This window comes from Salmo salar, chromosome ssa21 (genome assembly GCF_905237065.1).
Source record: "Salmo salar chromosome ssa21, Ssal_v3.1, whole genome shotgun sequence".
Classification (NCBI taxonomy): domain Eukaryota; kingdom Metazoa; phylum Chordata; class Actinopteri; order Salmoniformes; family Salmonidae; genus Salmo; species Salmo salar.
The window spans coordinates 28,736,049-28,755,501 of NC_059462.1; the positions used below are offsets into that span (position 1 = coordinate 28,736,049).

The window sequence follows — 19,453 nt, forward strand, 5'->3', positions numbered from 1 at the left end:
TCATTTTTTTGGTCCTTTAATTGAACTGGTACACTTTTTTTATTTATCACAATTTCCTTTCACCAATTTTGGTCTTTAATGCAGGGCCGACTGTAACGGCCGTCGTCAGAATTAGACCAAGGTGCAGCAGAGGATGTGTTCATCATTAGAATTTTAATTCAAATGAGAGAACACTTTACAAAAACAACCAGAAACAGTCCTGTCAGGAAACACACTGAACAGAAACAATTACCCACAAAACCCAAAGGAAAAACATGCTCCTTATGTGTGACTCCCAATCAGCAACAACGAACTTCAGCTGTGCCTGATTGGGAGCCACACACAGCCCAAAACAAAGAAATACAAAAACATAGAAAAAGGAACATAGAACGCCCACCCAATGTAACACCCTGGCCTAACCAAAATAAAGAACAAAAACCCCTCTCTATGGCCAGGGCGTTACACCGACAGACAAGTTCCTTCTCCTCCTTCCATTTGCCTCCTCCATTTTTGTAGTAACGCTGCAATCTTTTGGTTATACTTTTGGATAGAGCAGACATTTCCATATTTTTGTTAACTGCATGTGTGACATAACTCCACCAGTCCTATTTATGATATAATTTACGAAGAGTATACTGTTTTTTTTTTTATCCATTTATTTATTATCAATTAGTATATTTGAGTTTAACCAAACTATTTGTAATATTTGTTCTCTCTTTTCTGGTGGATTAAACAGAAATTGCAACCAGCTTTCTATGGCATGTTTTTAAAACATTGTGATATTTCGGAGATTATTTTCCTTTCAAATAACCAAAAGTGAGAGGTTGTAATCTGAATAAAGGGGAAAAGGCCATTACTGAACACTGGGTGAGCCATTCTTACTAATCAGCTAGAGAACCAGTTTGAATTTAATTTTTTGTTTTTGTATGACTGAAGCCTGTAGTGAGAGGTCCAATCCTTTAATAATTTCTGCCCTCCAAATTCATATTCCCTATATAAATAGGCCCGTTTAATTTTGCCCGGCTTGCGCTTCCAAATAAAGTGGAATATCATTTGCTCATATCATTTAAAAAACAAGTCGTTAGGTGTAGGCATAAGTAAATAGGTAAACTGGGATATGGCTAAAGGGTTATAAGGGTGATTTTTCCACAAATAGACAGGTATTGTCCTTTCCATGGTAGTAAGATTATCCATTTTGACTAACTTTTTATTAAAATGTATTGTAGTAAGATAATTTAAAAAAATTCAGGATATGAATACAGAGCATGTCCACTACTCCATCAGACCATTTTATTGGTAAACTACACAGTAATGTAAAAGTTGTATTTTTTAGCAATCCAATACATACGGTGCATTTATCATAATTTGGTTGTAATCCAGAGAGATTAGAAAAATGATCTAGATCCTTTGAGGCTGTGCAGGGATCCACATTACAGATTTAAAAGAAAACTTGAATTGTCAGCATACAATGACACCATGTTTTTAATCCCTGGATTTCTAGCCCCTTGATATTAATGGTTGGATCTAATTTCAATAGCTAACATTTTGATAGCCATAATAAATAGATATGCCAATAGTGGACAACCTTGTTTTACTCCTCTTGACAGTTAAATACTTTATGAGAAGTAGCCATTATTTACTATTTTACACCTGGGGTTACTATACATAACTTTAACCCATTGTATAAGAGATTCTCCAAAATAAAATAGTCCAGGCATTTATAAATTCCAGTCGTACTATATCAAAGGCCTTTTCAAAGTCAGCTATGATTACCAGACCTGGTTTCCCAGATAATTCATAGTGTTTTTAGATTTACCACCTGGGTCCTGGGAACATTCATGGGAATGTTTAGAGAGACGTAACAAATACATTTTTTATTTTTTTAGACAAGCATGTTACCAAAATCCAAAAAGCACAATACACAAACATTCATATAAAAAGGAGAAACGACCCCAATATAACACCAATACAGACAACCATTCAGACTAAAGTCAATGACCATTGTACAGTTTCATACATGAGCTAAGCTTCATTTGGACTGAGGTGGTTTTATCTTATATGTAACTTTCTGTTTCTTATCCTTTATTTTTAGCCAGGTACATTTTTATTTAAGAATTAACACACGAGGGGGTGTGGCATATGGCCAACATACTACAGCTGAGGGCTGTTCTTAGGCACGACGCAGAACTGGTTACCAGCATAATTAGAGCAGTAAAAATAAATGTTTTGTCATACCCGTGGTATACGGTCTGATATACCATGGCTGTCAGCCAATCAGCATTCAGGGCTGGAACCACAGTTTTTAATTTACATTATACAACGGGTGGGTCTAATCCTGAAAGCTGATTGGTTAAAAGCGCATTCCAGCCGGTGTCTATTCCACAAGTTACCACTGGCTAAATCTATGGTGTTAAAATGCGTATTTACTCTGTTCCATCTGAATGCGCAATCCACTGTCTCATCAGCCCAGGAAGGGAAGTTCTAAACTTTAAAAAGCATCTAGACATTCTCAAATTTCTTTTAGATTTCAACAATGGAGATTTGTATGAACCTTGCTGCCTGTCTCTGACATTTGCTTCAATATTCAAATTCAATCTCCAGCTGTCCCATAGTAATGAACTTGTAGAGGTCGGGACGAGAAAGACGGGCAGCGTTTCTCAGCCAGTCGAAATCATGAATCAACTGGGATAATTTTTATGAATATACACAAAGAAATGTCAACTGAAAAAAGGTCAAATGAAACAAAGCTAGTTTGCAGTCTTTCCAGCTTCTGTTTGAAGTTATTGTAGCTGTGTTGTTAGCTAGCTCCTCTGAACAACAGTGTCCTGATGAGAGAGCACATCTTCTATGCCAGGCTAAATCGCGTCTCATTAGCTCATTGTTATAGATGTTTCCAAATAAATGTCACTAGAAGCCAGGAATAAGAACGTTGCCAGCCAGTATGGCATAGATACAGAACAAAAAGACTGAACGAACAAACGACCAGCCGGCTTGGGTAGCAACCCTAGATTTGTGTCCAGACTATATCTTGAGGAAGGATGAAATAGTATGAATAAATTCATAAAAATAACCTTATTTGAATGTGTTGGTAACCCGCTGTATAAAATTGATAATGCCCTCGAAGACGGTGTTTGGAGGATATATTGGCACGGCTAACAATGCTTCTCGGGCATTATCACTTAAATAACTACCTGGTTATCAAATTAAATGAGCTACAGAAGAATTCAGGATGTGAAATTACAAAAACATACAGAAAATTACATTAGGAGGAAACACCAGTCTTTGCTCTGTGAACTCTTGTGAGCGTGTGTGTGTAAATTAGGTCACAACACCAGTCTCTAAGCAGTTCTATAGGCTAGACACTTGAGAGTGTGTGTGTGTGTGTGTGTGTGTGTGTGTGTGTGTGTGTAGGATGATAATATGCGAGTTGCATGTTGACACCACTCTGTCCTGCAGAGGGTTCTTGGCAATGAGGGGTCCTTAGGGGTTGGGTGTGGCCCCTGAGGCTGGAGCCACCCCGGTCTTGCCTGCCAGGGTGCTGGTCTTGGGCCGCTTGGACTCTGGGGGCTGGCACACAGGGTCGGTGGGGGGAGAGGGTTGTTCTAGGGGGCAAAGATGAACCAAAATACATGCATCAATCATAGGCAGAACACTGGACTGAATAAAGGATTTTACATAATTTAGTATACTCAGATGTTAATTTTGTTTCATTGGTTGGGCGCTCAGAGGCAGACCCCATTACAAAGACTGGTAACTATAACACAGTCCATAGCCAATCCCTGGCCTTGTTGTAAAGTGCTTGGCAAATCCCTGTGTTGGTTGTTGCATGATATACTGACCATGTTTGGCTTTCTCCGTGGAGGAGGGTGTGGTAAAGGCAGCTGGAGATCTAGAGACGACGGGAGTCAGAGATATCCGTCTAAAAACAGAAGGTAGCGAGAGAACAGTGACTTAGAGAGGGATTCTACCCGGCTCTTGAGTGGTGGCTAAGGAATAAGTTCCAAAATACGGCTTTTATGTAGGCCTACATAAGAAAAACTTGCACCTAATTTAGGATTCACAGGGAAAAACTAAACCTGCAAATAATAACAATCTAACTGCACTTCTTCCCACCTATGCTCTTTCTCTCCTCATTCAATCTCCTCACAGACTGATAATGACCGGGGACACACACACTGCCCATCTTGTCTGCCGTCAGCCTCTCAGGATAATCGGTACTTGATTAACAGTGGGGGGGGTCCAATGAACCCTGAATACCAGACAGTAGCTAACGACCAATACACGCCACAAGCTCTGTCATTATTTTGTCTCACACGCAATGTCAACAAATTACTTATCATCCACAATGTGGATTCAGAACCTGCATAGAGATTCTTAGATACTGCACATTGGAAACAGTAGGGGGGATTCTGCACATGGAAACAGTAGGGGGGAAATGGTTCAATGTCCTTCCCTAGACTAGGCATGCTGCCCTGGCTGGTGCTCCCATCTCCCACCAGCCTATCCCTGTCTAACTGTTCCCTTCCATCCAGTGATCATGTGGCAGTGACGTAGTAGCTGTGTGTCGGTACCAGGCAGTCAGTCTGGCTCCACTCACCACCAGCCATTTGAATGGGAGTTCAGGGATTTTACATTCATTTACATACCATAGTTTTGTATTGGAGAGTGTAGCCTAAATGCCCGGGTGCTGCCTTTACATCAGGCTAACTCGTTGTAGCATCTCGGCAATAGCATCATGGTTGAGAACAGGACAGTTATGAGGTTATGGACCAGGGGCAGCCATTACAGGGAGAAGGGTTTCATCTAACCTTCGATTGTAGTGGTCGCTCACATGATGAATGATTCAACGAGGATCAAGGTACATTAGCGTACAAATGCTACTCACACATGCAGAAACGCATTATCATGTAACATACGCACCAATGCACAAACTCTGACTGGCAGGCAAGCATTACATAGATTAGACAAGTACAAAAATACAGACACACAATGGTCTGTAGATAAAACATCCATGACATCTTGTGTCTGTGCTCTTACCTGGGGACAGGTTCTTTAGGGGTGGTGCTAGCTTTAGGGGTGCTGGGGTCAAGAGTGTTTCTTTGTGCCTTTGGGGTGAGGCAGGGCTGGGCTGTAGAGGGGGTGAGGCGGGTGTTGGGGGTAGAGGCGATGAGGTGTGGCTGCTGAGGGGTGGAGGGGTCGCTGATGCTGGCTGTGGTGGGGATCTTGGGGGAATTAGCAGCAGTGGCTTTGGGGGTGCTGGGCTTGCCCCATCCCTCCAGGGTGTTGAGGGTAATCCTACGGGGCTGTGGCTTGGCCTTGCCAGGGTTGTTGTTCTCCTCACCCCCAGGGACCAGGTGGGTGGCATGGGAGGTGAGGGAGGAGAGGGGGGTGCTGGGGGTCTCTTTAGGAATGGCGTGGACAGTGGCGGTGCTCTCTGTGGTTTTAGGGACGGGGGACACCGTGCGAGCCATGGCAGCCTTCTTGCCCTTCTTCTCTGGGCCGTTGCCGGGGGTGACGACCTCCAGGACTGGGGGCTCCTTCAGGGGGGTGCCCAGCTCGCCAGGAGAGAAGGAAAGGAAGGAGCAGTAGCCGTCTGTAGAAGACACCGCCAGGAAAGAACCGTCCCGAGACCTACATCAGCACATCATCACTAAATAGACTGCATGGAACACAGACTGGAATAACACTACAACAGCACATCATCACTAAATAGACTGGATGGAACACAGACTGGAATAACACTACAACAGCACATCATCACTAAATAGACTGGATGGAACACAGACTGGAATAACACTACAACAGCACATCATCACTAAATAGACTGGATGGAACACAGACTGGAATAACACTACAACAGCACATCATCACTAAATAGACTGGATGGAACACAGACTGGAATAACACTACAACAACTTATCACAAGGAGTAGTCAGAAGTTACCCCCAAACACTGATACGGGGTCAGATATTTTTCAGTGCAGTTTGGGATTGGGGGATAGGGTCATCAGATCCTAGATCAAGGGCATCTTCTACCTCAAGCTCATCAAAAACAGAGCAATACAAGACATCTGAAGAGTGTGTGTGTACCAGGTGAGGTCGCTGAGTGTGTGGTAGTGGATGTTGGACACGTAGCCGAAGGGTAGGGTCTGCTGAGTGTCATAGAGGAAGATGGAGTCCTCTGATGCCACAGCAAACACCAGTCTGTAGGGCAAGCCAAACATGTTAGGCAGGGGCTGGGCACTGCCATCTGTAGGGAAGGAAGGGAGAGTGGAGTGGTGAGGAGAGAGGAAGGCATAGAGAGGAGAGGAAGGGAGTTAGCTATACTTTTTTGCTATTTGTGTGTGTTCTTACCATCTTCCTTCTTGGTCCTCAGCTCAAAGTAGACAGGGCAACAGCGTACAGCCAGGGTGGCTTTAGCAGGGCAGGGCAGGTGAGCTATGGGCCTAAGATACGGAAAGGCCGATACAGGTTATACCCATACTCTGATACTGAAGCAAACTGCAGGCTGTGACAGTCTCAGTTCATTTCACAAAATCTTCATTGTACCCAGAGGGTTATTGGTTGGCAGCAATGACCTCTTGAGGCTCTTCCTGGAGAATACGTATGTAGTGTTGGTGACGTTCTCCCCTGCCTCCACACACCCCGCTACACATAGAGAGAGAACGCAGAGGAAGGACAGAGAGAGAGAAAGGGGGACAGAGAGAGAGGGAGAGACATTGAGAAAGGAAATGGGCTAAAGAGGATGTCACCAATGACCTCCACATCATAGGATATGACAGCAGCACAGGACACAATTTCTTCCTGTTTCAAATCACCAGACGAATGCACAGAGTAATTGTTTTCATGTGTGTGTGTGTGTGTACCTGGGGCAAGCAGAAAGGATCCGTCCGGTGTGAAGGTGAGTCGCCTGAAGAAAGACTTCATGCTGTCATCATGGAACATTCGGTACTGTTTCACCTGCACACAAACAAATAAACAACATTACATCATTGAGTGTTCAGTGTGTGTATGATTGTTTCGTGTGAGTGGAACTGTGTGTGTATGGGAGATTGTCCACTCAGCTCATACTGACCTCTCCCTCCACAGCTGATCCAGAGCTCATCTTACTGACACTGTAGGCCTTCTTCCTGCTCTGAGTACTGTACACACGCATCACCCTGAGAGAGAGAGAGACAGACAGACAGAGAGAGACGGACAGAGAAAGAGACGGACAGAGAGAGAGAGGAGAGCGAGATGACAGTCAGATTGGCAATCAATCATATTACATTGTTTACCAGTTGATGCTGGTTCATTGTTTACATGTTAGTTCCACTAATCACTGATTAAGGGAGAGACAAAATGGCTTCTCACGCAGAACCAGTGGCTGTGTGTGTTGTGTTCCTACCGGTCACAGCTGAGTGTGGCCACATACTGGCCCAGCGGGTCCCAGGTCACTCCCTGCACATAGCTCTTATGGTCATTAAAGATGCACAGCTTCTGACCTGAGAAATATAACACAGGTAGTAACTGTTTTGTAACTAATGAACAGCATGCATTCACCGAGAGTAAACATAATAGACAACAGAGGTACAACTCAACAGACACATTTAGACCCACTTTGTGTACACACATCTTACCCTTTGTGACGTCCCACATAATGGCAGTGTTGTCCACAGAACCAGAGACCATGAAGTTCCCATCCCGGGTCCAGCTGATATCATACACATCCTCTATGTGTCCCCTACCAAACAATTTAAACAACAATCACAGATGTGGTTATGAAGTAAGACATATCAAAATATTACAGGGAGGGGACCATGCATTGTAGATAAGGGCATCTATTAGAGAGTCTTACCTCAGGGTCTTGACCACGCTCCAGCTCTCCTTGTTGAGCTGACTATCCTCCTCCTCCTGGAACGATTGGGTCTGTTCAGGCTCCTTACTGTCGTTTAGCTTCCACAGCAGGATGGCTGCATCTGTTACACAGTCATTACACTCACATGGAAAAATATACTCTGTGGACTGAATCTCTTATAGCAATTTACAAGTACTTGGGTTTCTTGAAAGATCCCACATCGAAGGGCTCAGGCACAAGTTGGATTTTCTTTTGTCCGTAATAAGTCATGTTTTTATTTTGAAGCGATGAAAGAGGCTTGTTTGCACTATTTTTATGCTTATACTTGATTATGGTGATATCTTGTACATGTACGCCCCTGTGAGGTCATTATGTATGATAAACACTGTACCATGGGGTGGTGAGGTTTGTTACCAACTCCAAAGCTCTCACATCACTGTACCCTCTATATGCAAGTGGGCTGGCCTTCCTTAACTCTTCAGGGGATTAAATCATTTGTACGTTTTTATTTATAAGGCCATACTGAGACAGTTCCCATTTTTACTAGTGTAACTACATTATCGAGCAGGCACATGAAAAACTATCGCCTGACTCATGACTGTGTTTTGTTGATTGTGCCTAAAGCCAGTACAGCGCTAGGGGGAAAAAGCTTTCCAGTTCCCTGCCCCTTCCGCTTGGAACGAGTTTCAAACGGTCCTGAAATTACAGGAGCTCATCCCTTTAAATGAGTTTAAAGCTAGGCTAAACACTATGATGGAAAATGAAGTGGGGGGGGGTTCAATGTGTACGTACATTCATGTTTTTTAAACTGTAGTGCTTTGTGTTGTAAATGTGTCTGCAACTTTGTGTGCTGCTATTTAGGCCAGGTCTCTCTTGTAAAAGAGATCGTTAATCTCAACGAGATTGGTAAACACAAAAAAAAAAAAGATTGTATATTATTGTTGTGTTGGCATCAATTGATTACAATACCAGAGGTGCAAAAAGATGGCGGCCTCCATGCACTTAGCACAAATGACTTGTTTGCCAAGTTTTCCGTATTGTACATTGCTCTCTGTTACTCTTTTTTTGTATCATCATAATCTCAGTGAACATGATCCCATTTTTAGCTTCAAGTTTGGAAAATGTAACCATGTCGCACCATAGTTTTAAAACGCTATGGATAGTGGTATAACCATGATGTCATATTTGAATTCCGACATCTTTATGCACCTTCGACATTGGAGAAGCTGATCACCCTTGTTACATTTTATTTGCTATATAAGTTTGCTACATAGTGACCCACCATCTCCTCCAGAGGCGAGCAGCTCACTGTTGGGGCAGAAGCGCACCACGTTGACGGCCTTGGTGTGCCGCGCCAGGTTTGACAGGAAGTCCACCACTGCCTTCCCATCAGGCCCCATCTCCACACGCCACAGCTGACCACAGCATGTGACACCACACGTTACAGCATCACACAGAGCCACTACACGCGTTAGGTCATTGTCTCTGAAAGCATAACTACATTGTTCCCTTACCAAGCAGTGTGTGAGAGAGTGAGAGAAAAAGGCCCTCTGCTAATGCATACAAGTGTTCAGTTTGTGTGTAACTATGTAAGTGTGTGTGTGAGAGAGTAAGAGAGACATTTCGCTGCACCTGCAATAACATCTGAAAATCTGTGTACACGACCACTAAACTTTGATTTGAACAATGTGGTTGTTTTAAACAGCTAGCTAGTACTCACCCTGACAGTGGTGTCCACTCCTGCTGTGGCCAGCCTGTGTATGCGGCCCTCTGAGTTGTGCTGGAAGTCCAGACTGTAGACAGGCTCTTTGTTGTGCCACGCAATCTCACATGTTATCACCTTCATCCTGCTATTAAATACAGGGAAAGGAAGAAAGAGTAAGGAGAACGTCAGCTAGAGATACTAGCTATAACTAGCAACTGAACAAACAATTGTTGTGTTGTTGACACCAACAGTCACTTGTAAATGAGAAGGCAGTGAAGAAAGTTGGGACATTAGCAACTTTCAAGTGCTCTACTCTCATATATTCATTGTAGCTCAGTACCTACTAGTAATTTTTCTTAGTAAAGCCAACATGTTCGTTAGCTTAGCCAGAGCCAAGTTAGCTCAATTGCTAGCTAGCTTACGTTAGCTAGTTCAGATAGCTAGCTGTGTGATGAAGTAAACCACTTGCGACGACCTAATGAACAGTGTTAATGTTACATTAAATATTGAATTACTCAGATATGCATCCAGAACACCTGCATAAATAAACATTTATCTTTATCTACCTGTTTTTCCGCTGTTTCACTTCTCTGCTGAGTCCAGTCTACAAGCAGACTGCACAGACAAAACAACATTGGTTTCCCGCGTAGAGTTCGTCCATATCTTCCGGTAGAGAAGTCAACAGTGATAGGAGGAGAGGGAAAGGGGGCGGGTATGAGAACCTGCAACATCAGAGATGGTTCCGGGTGCTGCAATACCAGAGTAATCCAAATGGCGGCAGAGAGTACACAGACTCTCTTGAGTCTGGGTAATTTCAAGGGGTCAGCAAATTCACACACACACACACACACACACACACACACACTACTGGTCAAAAGTTTTAGAACACCTACTCATTCAAGGGTTTTTCTTTATTTTTTACTATTTTCTACATTGTAGAATAATAGTGAAGACATCAAAACTATCAAATAACACATATGGAATCATGTAGTAACCAAAAAAAAGTGTTAAACAAATGTGTTACGTGTTATTTCATAGTTTTGATGTCTTTAATATTATTCTACAATGTAGAAAATAGTTTAAATAAATAAATAAACACACACACACACACACACACACATATACACACACATATATACACACATCTTAAAAAATATATATTTTCCTTTATTACTTTCTAACCCTACCACCCCTCCCTAATTGGAGTAAACTAGTGAACAATAACCCTTAGGCTTCTACTTCCAGCTTATACATACTATATACTTTTTATGGCACCGTCTATTTTACAATAGTTATACTTTGTTTGTTTTTACTCCTATCCTTCCTCTAACCTCAACCTCTCCCATCTATTTATTTCACAAAAGTTATGAACCTATATACGTTTTATGGACACAGTATGTTTTACATTAGTTATCTTGTTATTAGTTGATATTAACCTTCAGTTCCATTCAACCCCTCCCATCTCTCTCTTAACACCATCCACATTGGATTTATAATTGCCATATATTTTTCAACTGTGCTGTTCACAAAAGTTCTGAACCTTTCTATTATCATAATATGTACAGATTGTACATTAAAAATAGTTTTTTTTGCTAAAGTATTATTATATTATTGATCGATTGACTATGACTATAACACCCAGTAGTGTTATCTGCAGAGTTAGCTCCAGGTAAATGTTGCAATTCTTCAGCCATTCCTGGACCTGTGACCAAAAACAAGCTATATATGGACAGTACCAAAACAAATGATCTAATGATTCTGTCTCTGGGAAGGTTGTATCCCCCCCATATATATAACAATCTATTGGTTGCAAGAATTTTGTATTATATTTTTAATTAAAAGTGTAAAGTTTTGAATCCGTTTTGCGTATCAGTTCATAAACCATGGAATCGGTACTTCGAAAATCTCTTCCCAACTATTTTGCAATCTATATAGCACAGCTGTCAATTTTTTTGGTCCTTAAATGAAACTGGTATATTTTTTTAATGCAAGGCTGACAGACAAGTTCCCTACTTTTCCCCCTTCCACTGTCACACCCTGATCTGTTTCATCTGTCCTTGTGCTTGTCTCCACCCCTCCAGGTGTCACCCATCTTCCCCATTATCCCCTGGGTATTTATACCTGTGTTCTGTCTCTGTGCCAGTTCGTCTTGTTTTGTCAAGTCAACCAGCGTGTTACTCCCTGCTCCTGCTTTTTCATTTTCTCTATTTTTTGTTAGTCATCCCAGTTTTGACCCTTGCCTGCCTTGACTCTGAACACGCCAGCCTGACCATACTGCCTGCCACTCTGTACCTCCTGGACTCTGACCTTATGATCTTTTGCCTGTCCATGACCATTCTCTTGCCTGCCCCTTGGATACTAATAAATATCAGACTCGAACCATCTGCATCTGGGTCTCGCCCTGTGCCCTTATATCCCCTTTCCTCTTCCATTTTTGCGGTAATGCTGCATTTAGTTGGTTGTAATTTTGGATAGAGCAGACATTTCCATTTATTTTTGTCACACCTGTATCTTTGTAGTGACTGGGTGTATTTATACAACATCCAAAGTATGATTAAAAACTTCACCATGCTCAAAGGGATGTTCAATGTCTTTTTTTTGTTTTACCAATAGGTACCCTTCATTGCGAAACATTGGAAAACCTGTCAGGTCTTTGTGGTGGAATCTGTTTGAAATTCAGTGCTCAACTGAGGGACCTTACAGATAATTGCATGTGTGGGGTGCAGAGATGAGGTAGTCGTTTAAAAATCACATTATTGCACAGAGTCCATGCAACTTAAGCACATTTTTACTCCTGAACTTAGACTTGCCATAAAGTGGTTGAATACTTGACTCAAGACATTTCAGCTTTTCATTTTTTATTCATTTGTAAAAATTACAAAAAACAATTCCACTTTGACATTATCGTGTGGCTCAGTTGGTAGAGCATGGTGTTTGCAACGCCAGGGTTGTGGGTTTGATTCCCACGGGGGAACAGTATGAAAAAAAAAAATATGAAGAAAAAAAATGTATGCATTCACAACTGTAAGTCACTCTGGATAAGAGCGTCTGCTAAATCACTAAAATGTAATTGGGTATTCTGTCAAAAAATCTAAATGTAATCCATTTTAAATTCAGTCTAACACAAAACAAATGTGGAAAAAGTCAAAAGGTGTGAATACTTTCTGATGGCACTATATATTGCAGGAGTCAGGGATGAGCATGTAGTTGTGGTTTGAGTCTAAGAGTAGAGTAGTGAGTCTCTGCTATTCAGTAATAATGTTTATGAAACAGTAATTTCCGGGGGGGGTAGGGTATTGGTCAGTATAAGAAAAGAGCTGTGAACACTACGAGCGACAAGAAACCTCGAGAGATAAACCACAGAAGACTAAATAAATGAAACATGGATTTTTTTATTACTGACACACCGTGACGACCTTAACATCGGAAGCAGGACCCCGGTTAAAGCATAGAGAAAGGGGAGAGTATAAAGCATCAATATACGATGCGCCAAAAAAAACGTTTTCTAAATATGTATAGAACCCAAATACCGCCCGCAAATGTGCTGATTGATCAAGTGTTGATGTCTAGTGGGCAACTATTACCCGGCCTGTAGAGTGAAAATCTATACCGTAGCCGAATATACAGACCAGACCTTAGGAGTGGACTACAGGACTGAATACTAGAATGTGTTTCACAAGGTGGTGTGTCCCGATCTGAGTGTTATCACAAAGGGGTATATCTTGTACACGGGCTACGAGGCCCAGTGGGAAGGTCCCCTGACTCCTAAGGAGGAATATTTCATAGGGTGAAAATACAAAGAAAGAATGGACTTCCATGAGGGTGAGTGGAGTTCTATACTGCTCAAAAAAATAAAGGGAACACTTAAACAACACAATGTAACTCCAAGTCAATCACACTTCTGTGAAATCAAACTGTCCACTTAGGAAGCAACACTGATTGACAATACATTTCACATGCTGTTGTGCAAATGGAATAGACAACAGGTGGAAATTATAGGCAATTAGCAAGACACCCCCAATAAAGGAGTGGTTCTGCAGGTGGTAACCACAGACCACTTCTCAGTTCCTATGCTTCCTGGCTGATGTTTTGGTCACTTTTGAATGCTGGCGGTGCTTTCACTGTAGTGGTAACATGAGATGGAGTCTACAACCCACACAAGTGACTCAGGTAGTGCAGCTCATCCAGGATGGCACATCAATGCAAGCTGTGGCAAGAAGGTTTGCTGTGTCTGTCAGCGTAGTGTTCAGAGCATGGAGGCGCTACCAGGAGACAGGCCAGTACATCAGGAGACGTGGAGGAGGCCGTAGGAGGGCAACAACCCAGCAGCAGGACCGCTACCTCCGCCTTTGTGCAAGGAGGAGCACTGCCAGAGCCCTGCAAAATGACCTCCAGCAGGCCACAAATGTGCATGTGTCTGCTCAAACGGTCAGAAACAGACTCCATGAGGGTGGTATGAGGGCCCGACGTCCACATGTGGGGCTTGTGCTTACAGCCAAACACCGTGCAGGACATTTGGCATTTGCCAGAGAACACCAAGATTGGCAAATTCGCCACTGGCGCCCTGTGCTCTTCACAGATGAAAGCAGGTTCACACTGAGCACATGTGACAGACGTGACAGTCTGGAGACGCCGTGGAGAACGTTCTGCTGCCTGCAACATCCTCCAGCATGATCGGTTTGGTGGTGGGTCAGTCATGGTGTGGGGTGGCATTTCTTTGGGGGGCCGCACAGCCCTCCATGTGCTCGCCAGAGGTAGCCTGACTGCCATTAGGTACCGAGATGAGATCCTCAGACCCCTTGTGAGACCATATGCTGGTGCGGTTGGCCCTGGGTTCCTCCTAATGCAAGACAATGCTAGACCTCATGTGGCTGGAGTGTGTCAGTAGTTACTGCAAGAGGAAGGCATTGATGCTATGGACTGGCCCACCCGTTCCCCAGACCTGAATCCAATTGAGCACATCTGGGACATCATGTCTCGCTCCATCCACCAACGCCACGTTGCACCACAGACTGTCCAGGAGTTGGCGGATGCTTTAGTCCAGGTCTGGGAGGAGATCCCTCAGGAGACCATCCGCCACCTCATCAGGAGCATGCCCAGGCGTTGTAGGGAGGTCATACAGGCACATGGAGGCCACACACACTACTGAGCCTCATTTTGACTTGTTTTAAGGACATTACATCAAAGTTGGATCAGCCTGTAGTGTGGTTTTCCACTTTAATTTTGAGTGTGACTCCAAATCCAGACCTCCATGGGTTGATAAATTGGATTTCCATTGATTATTTTTGTGTGATTTTGTTGTCAGCACATTCAACTATGTAAAGATAAAAGTATTTCATAAGATTATTTCATTCATTCAGATCTAGGATGTGTTATTTTAGTGTTCCCTTTATTTTTTTGAGCAGTGTATATCAGCAACGACTAAATCCGCAATGGTACCATCCGTGATGGTGGACTGACCGGGGATTTTAGGTTGCGTATGCTTATTCCTATTAAAAGTTGGGATATAATGGAATTGAAAATGTTAGAGTTAGTGGATGCTCTTTTTGTACAGAGCCAACGCCGGCAGAGTATTGTTAAACTAATGAAGTGCATTATACATATGAATCCTAAAGATTATGATTCAAAGGAACCCCCAGAAGGGTGATCCCCAGAAAAAAAACGAAGTACGTGGCTGTTACGTTAACCACGCCCCGATACTAAAAGAATGGTTCAACAATAAAAGGGGGTGACCATAACTCCTATGATTCTTCATGTCAGCATATACCATGGATATTCATATACCAAATCAGAACTCCAATATGTTATGGGTACCAGACCATAAGGACTCTATGCCTCACAGCCCTCCTTTCTACTCTCCCTAGGTCAGTAATAATTTTGTGGATACCATCAAGGCCTCTGTAGCCACACGTTTAGATGTGGTGATTGGAGAATATAAGAGAAAAATGCCACGGTTGTGAGATCAATCATCCCAGCCAGCGACGACATCCTTGTTTATATGACCCACCCAAGTCCTTCTTCAATCACTTTGAGGAACTGGTGAAAAGACTGTGGTCCGGCCGTTTTATACCATCAATGGTCAGAGCCCTGGAGTCTATGGGTCTTGTGCCTACGGAGCTGTGAGGGGAACGGCATCTCCGTACCTTCAGGCTCTGATCAGTCCCTACACCCAAAGAAGGGCATTGCGTTTATCCACTTCTGGCCTGCTCGCCTCCCTACCTCTGCAGAAGCACAGTTCCCGCTCAGCCCAGTCAAAACTGTTCGCTGCTCTGGCACCCCAATGCTGGAACAAGGTCCCTCACGACGCCAGGATAGCGGAGTCAATCACCACCTTCCGGAGACACCTGAAACCCCACCTCTTTAAGGAATACCTGGGATAGGATAAAGTAATCCTTCTAACCCACCCCCCCCCTACCCTCCCCCCCAAAAATATATAGATGTACAATTGTGAAGTGGTTGTTCCACTGGATATCGTAAGGTGAATGCACCAATTTGTAAGTCGCTCTGGATAAGAGCGTCTGCTAAATGACGTAAATGTAAATGGTAATGTATTCCTAGGGTTTATGGTGTAATAGAGGCTTTCCAACATGAACTGAAGGAGGCGATTTTCATCCATGAGAAACTCAAAGAAATCAGGCAAGCACTGGTGGACGACAACAAATACAAGGAAGCTTAGGTGGCTGATGTATTGACGTTCTGGCTCAATAAACCCCAAGATATCGAGTAACAATATATATTTTTTTATTTAGATATAAAGCAATGGTTAACTATATGCATACGATGTTAGATAAAATAAAAAATGTATTTATTCTAAGAGAATTTACAAATGTTATGCACCAAATTATTGAAAATAAAGTGAACAATGTATCGCTCTACACAACCCACACTACAGGGGTTTATGCAGAGCGTGTGTTAAAAATGGAACAAATCACGAGACATGTAAGACACGGAGGAGATGTTTGTGCTTTAAAAATTCAGCGATATAAGCCTGTAAATGTAAACCAAGTATACCATGTGTTGCATGCATGGGACATTGAGAAAACGGGTACTAATATCTTTCTACATATCCTAAATTGTATGGATACGTAATACTTAAAAAATGGATGCAAAAATAAAATGCAAAAAATGGAAATGAAATGTTCTCGTTATTTGAAAAGGGCTCATTAAGGTTAATGTACATCAGAGAGGCAAGAAGGATGGTGGAGCAGATGATGAAAAACATTTATTACACCCCCTCTAACCCAGGGTCTTATGGGGGAAGGAGAGGTTCCAGAGAGCTATAGCTGAAGAAACAGGTAGCAGGTTAGGCGATGCTCAAGTGAATGAATGGCTAGCAGAGCAGGATGCTTACACACTGCATAAACCTGTGCGAAAACAATTTCCACCGAGTTTTTTTCTACACATCCCTTGTCCCAGTTTCAGGAGGATCTATGTGACATGCAGGCCCTTGCAGATAAAAATGGAAATCGATACATGCCAAAGGTTATAGATATTTTCTCTAAAATAACATTTGTAAGGGTCTTAAAAAAAATAAGAGTGTGGCAGAGGTGACCCGGGTCTTTGACTCTATCTTGAAGGAAGGAGGAGCACCCAAGAAAGTGCAGTCTGATGGCGGTAAATCATTTTTTAATAATATTTTTCAGAAACTCATGAAGAAGCACAATATTGTACATTTTGCTACAGGTTCAGATTTGAAAGCTTCAGTTGTTGAACGCTTTAAACAGAACTTTGAAGGAGAGGGTGTGGAAATACTTTACGGTTCGCAACACCCATAGATATGTGGATATAGTTCAATATTTATTAAAGGGTTATAACTACAGCTACCATAAGAGTACAGGGATGAAACCCTCTGAGGTCTCTTCTGAAAACTCTTTTCAAGTCTTCAAAAATCTGTATGGTTTGTTCCCCCTTCACCGTAAGAAAAAAATAGATTTTAAATTCATAGTGGGGCACTTGGTACATATATCCAAGTTGAGGGGTGTTTGACAAAAAATATGAGCAAGGTTACAGCGATGAGCTGTTCACAGTTACCGAATGTCTACCACGTATACCTCCGGTCTACAAGTTAAAAGATTATGATGGGGAGCTTATAGAGGGTTCCGTTTATGAGAAGGAACTCCAGAAGGTAAAGACAAAGTCTTTCACGTGGAGGAGATTCTGGATCAAAAGACAGAAAAGGGTAAAAAATGGTTGCTGGGCCGTTGGAAAAACTGCCCACAAAAGTTCAACAGTTGGGTATTAGGAGGAGGTGGTGGAGGCAGTGAGGGTTCATTTAAACCCTCATGCATGGTAAAAACACCATCATTCGAGTGTACACAGGAGTGCATCATGGAGCACAGTTTGAGTTTATTATTTTTGAGTTTATTTTATTTTTACAGGGACAGTGCACATTAATCAACGTTTCAGTAAAAGTGCCGGTTTTAGCCAGCCGGCTAATTTTCAACCGCAGTCCCTGGGCAGGTTATTAAAAACAATTACAATATAGACAATCATTGAGCAGTGAGCACACGCAGAGCAACATAGGACAAGCAAGACATAGCATACAAACAGAGCAACATAGGACAAGCAAGATGTAGCATACAGACAGAGCAACGTAGAACAAAAACGAACAAGACAAAATCCATAAAAGCAACTAAGTGTTTCCACACCTCACAAGCTACAGACAACAGACATGGAAAGCGGCAATACACAGCTAGGGATTATGTTCACAAATCTGATTGACCTTTAGCCATGTCTTCATGTATTTTGTGAAAGTGTGATATGTGGTGCAGTTATGTGTGTCTGATGTGTCTGACAGTGGATTTTACCAGACTCTCCCCAGAAATGAATCTGCAGATATATATAGGAATAGCAAAAGTTAGAATTATACAACCAATTTTCCAAAGCCTATAGAGTTATCAGAGGCCTGGGAAGTAGGTCTCAGCGAGATTACATACTCCCATAGTTGGTATAAGATCAAGGATAAGGACCGCGATTTTTATTGTAAAAGGATATCTGAACCCCCAAAGCTTATAAAGCTTAAAAAAGGATTCTATAGAACTGAAGAGAGGCTCATCTTTGAGTTGAATGGCCTCCTAACCCTGAACAATATGAAAATACTATTGAACTACAATCCTATTCACAAATGTGCACAAACCTCAGGGGATGAGGAGGGTATAAAGACCGGTGGTAATTTAGCCTACATGTTGGAGATGAATTCCAATAAATGGACGTATGTGAAAGATAAATTATTCCCATTCCCTGCGGATATACATGCAGGGTTTTACAAGATGTTTGTGTATACCGACATCATATCCTATCAAAGGGTAGGAGACAGTTACGTGCCCCTCCTGAGAACAGTTCATATAGATGGAAAGGATGGTGATGCAGTCACTGTTAACTATGACAAGCCACACTATGTACCTGTAAGCAAGAAATATATTGAAAATCTTCTAGTTGAGCTTAAAACGGATCAGAATGAAAATATATATGTATATTTTTTTATTTAACCAGGTAGGCTAGTTGAGAACAAGTTCTCAATTGCAACTGTGACCTGGCCAAGATAAAGCAAAGCAGTGCGACACATACAACACAGAGTTACACATGGAATAAACAAACATACAATCAATAATGCAGTAGAAAAATCTATATACAGCATGTGTAAATGAGGTAGGATAAGAGAGGTAAGGCAATAAATAGGCTATGGTGGCAAATTAATTACAATATAGCAATTAAACACTGGAATGGCAGGATGTGCAGAAGGTGAATGTGCAAGTTGAGATACTGGGGTGCAAAGGAGCAAGATAAAAGAATACAGTATGGGGATGAGGTAGATTGGATGGGCTATTTACAGATGGGCTATGTACAGGTGCAGTGATCTGTGAGCTGCTCTGACAGCTGGTGCTTAAAGCTAGTGAGGGAGGTAAGAGTCTCCAGCTTCAGAGATTTTTGCAG

General features: G+C 42.3%; 1 protein-coding gene across 1 annotated transcript; it reads right to left on the minus strand.

Moving 5' to 3' along the window:
* Positions 1–1,838: 1,838 nt before the first annotated feature.
* Positions 1,839–10,207, minus strand: LOC106582111 (chromatin assembly factor 1 subunit B). The gene is made up of 14 exons (XM_014164859.2): positions 10,087–10,207; positions 9,536–9,665; positions 9,098–9,230; positions 7,816–7,936; positions 7,598–7,701; positions 7,366–7,462; positions 7,054–7,138; positions 6,845–6,938; positions 6,557–6,626; positions 6,333–6,424; positions 6,069–6,228; positions 5,017–5,610; positions 3,819–3,898; positions 1,839–3,581 (listed from the first exon to the last, which is right to left on the minus strand). The coding sequence occupies exons 2-14, from the start codon at positions 9,659–9,661 to the stop codon at positions 3,460–3,462; spliced, it is 1,878 nt and encodes a 625-aa protein (XP_014020334.1). The 5' UTR covers positions 9,662–9,665; positions 10,087–10,207; the 3' UTR covers positions 1,839–3,459.
* Positions 10,208–19,453: the final 9,246 nt, after the last annotated feature.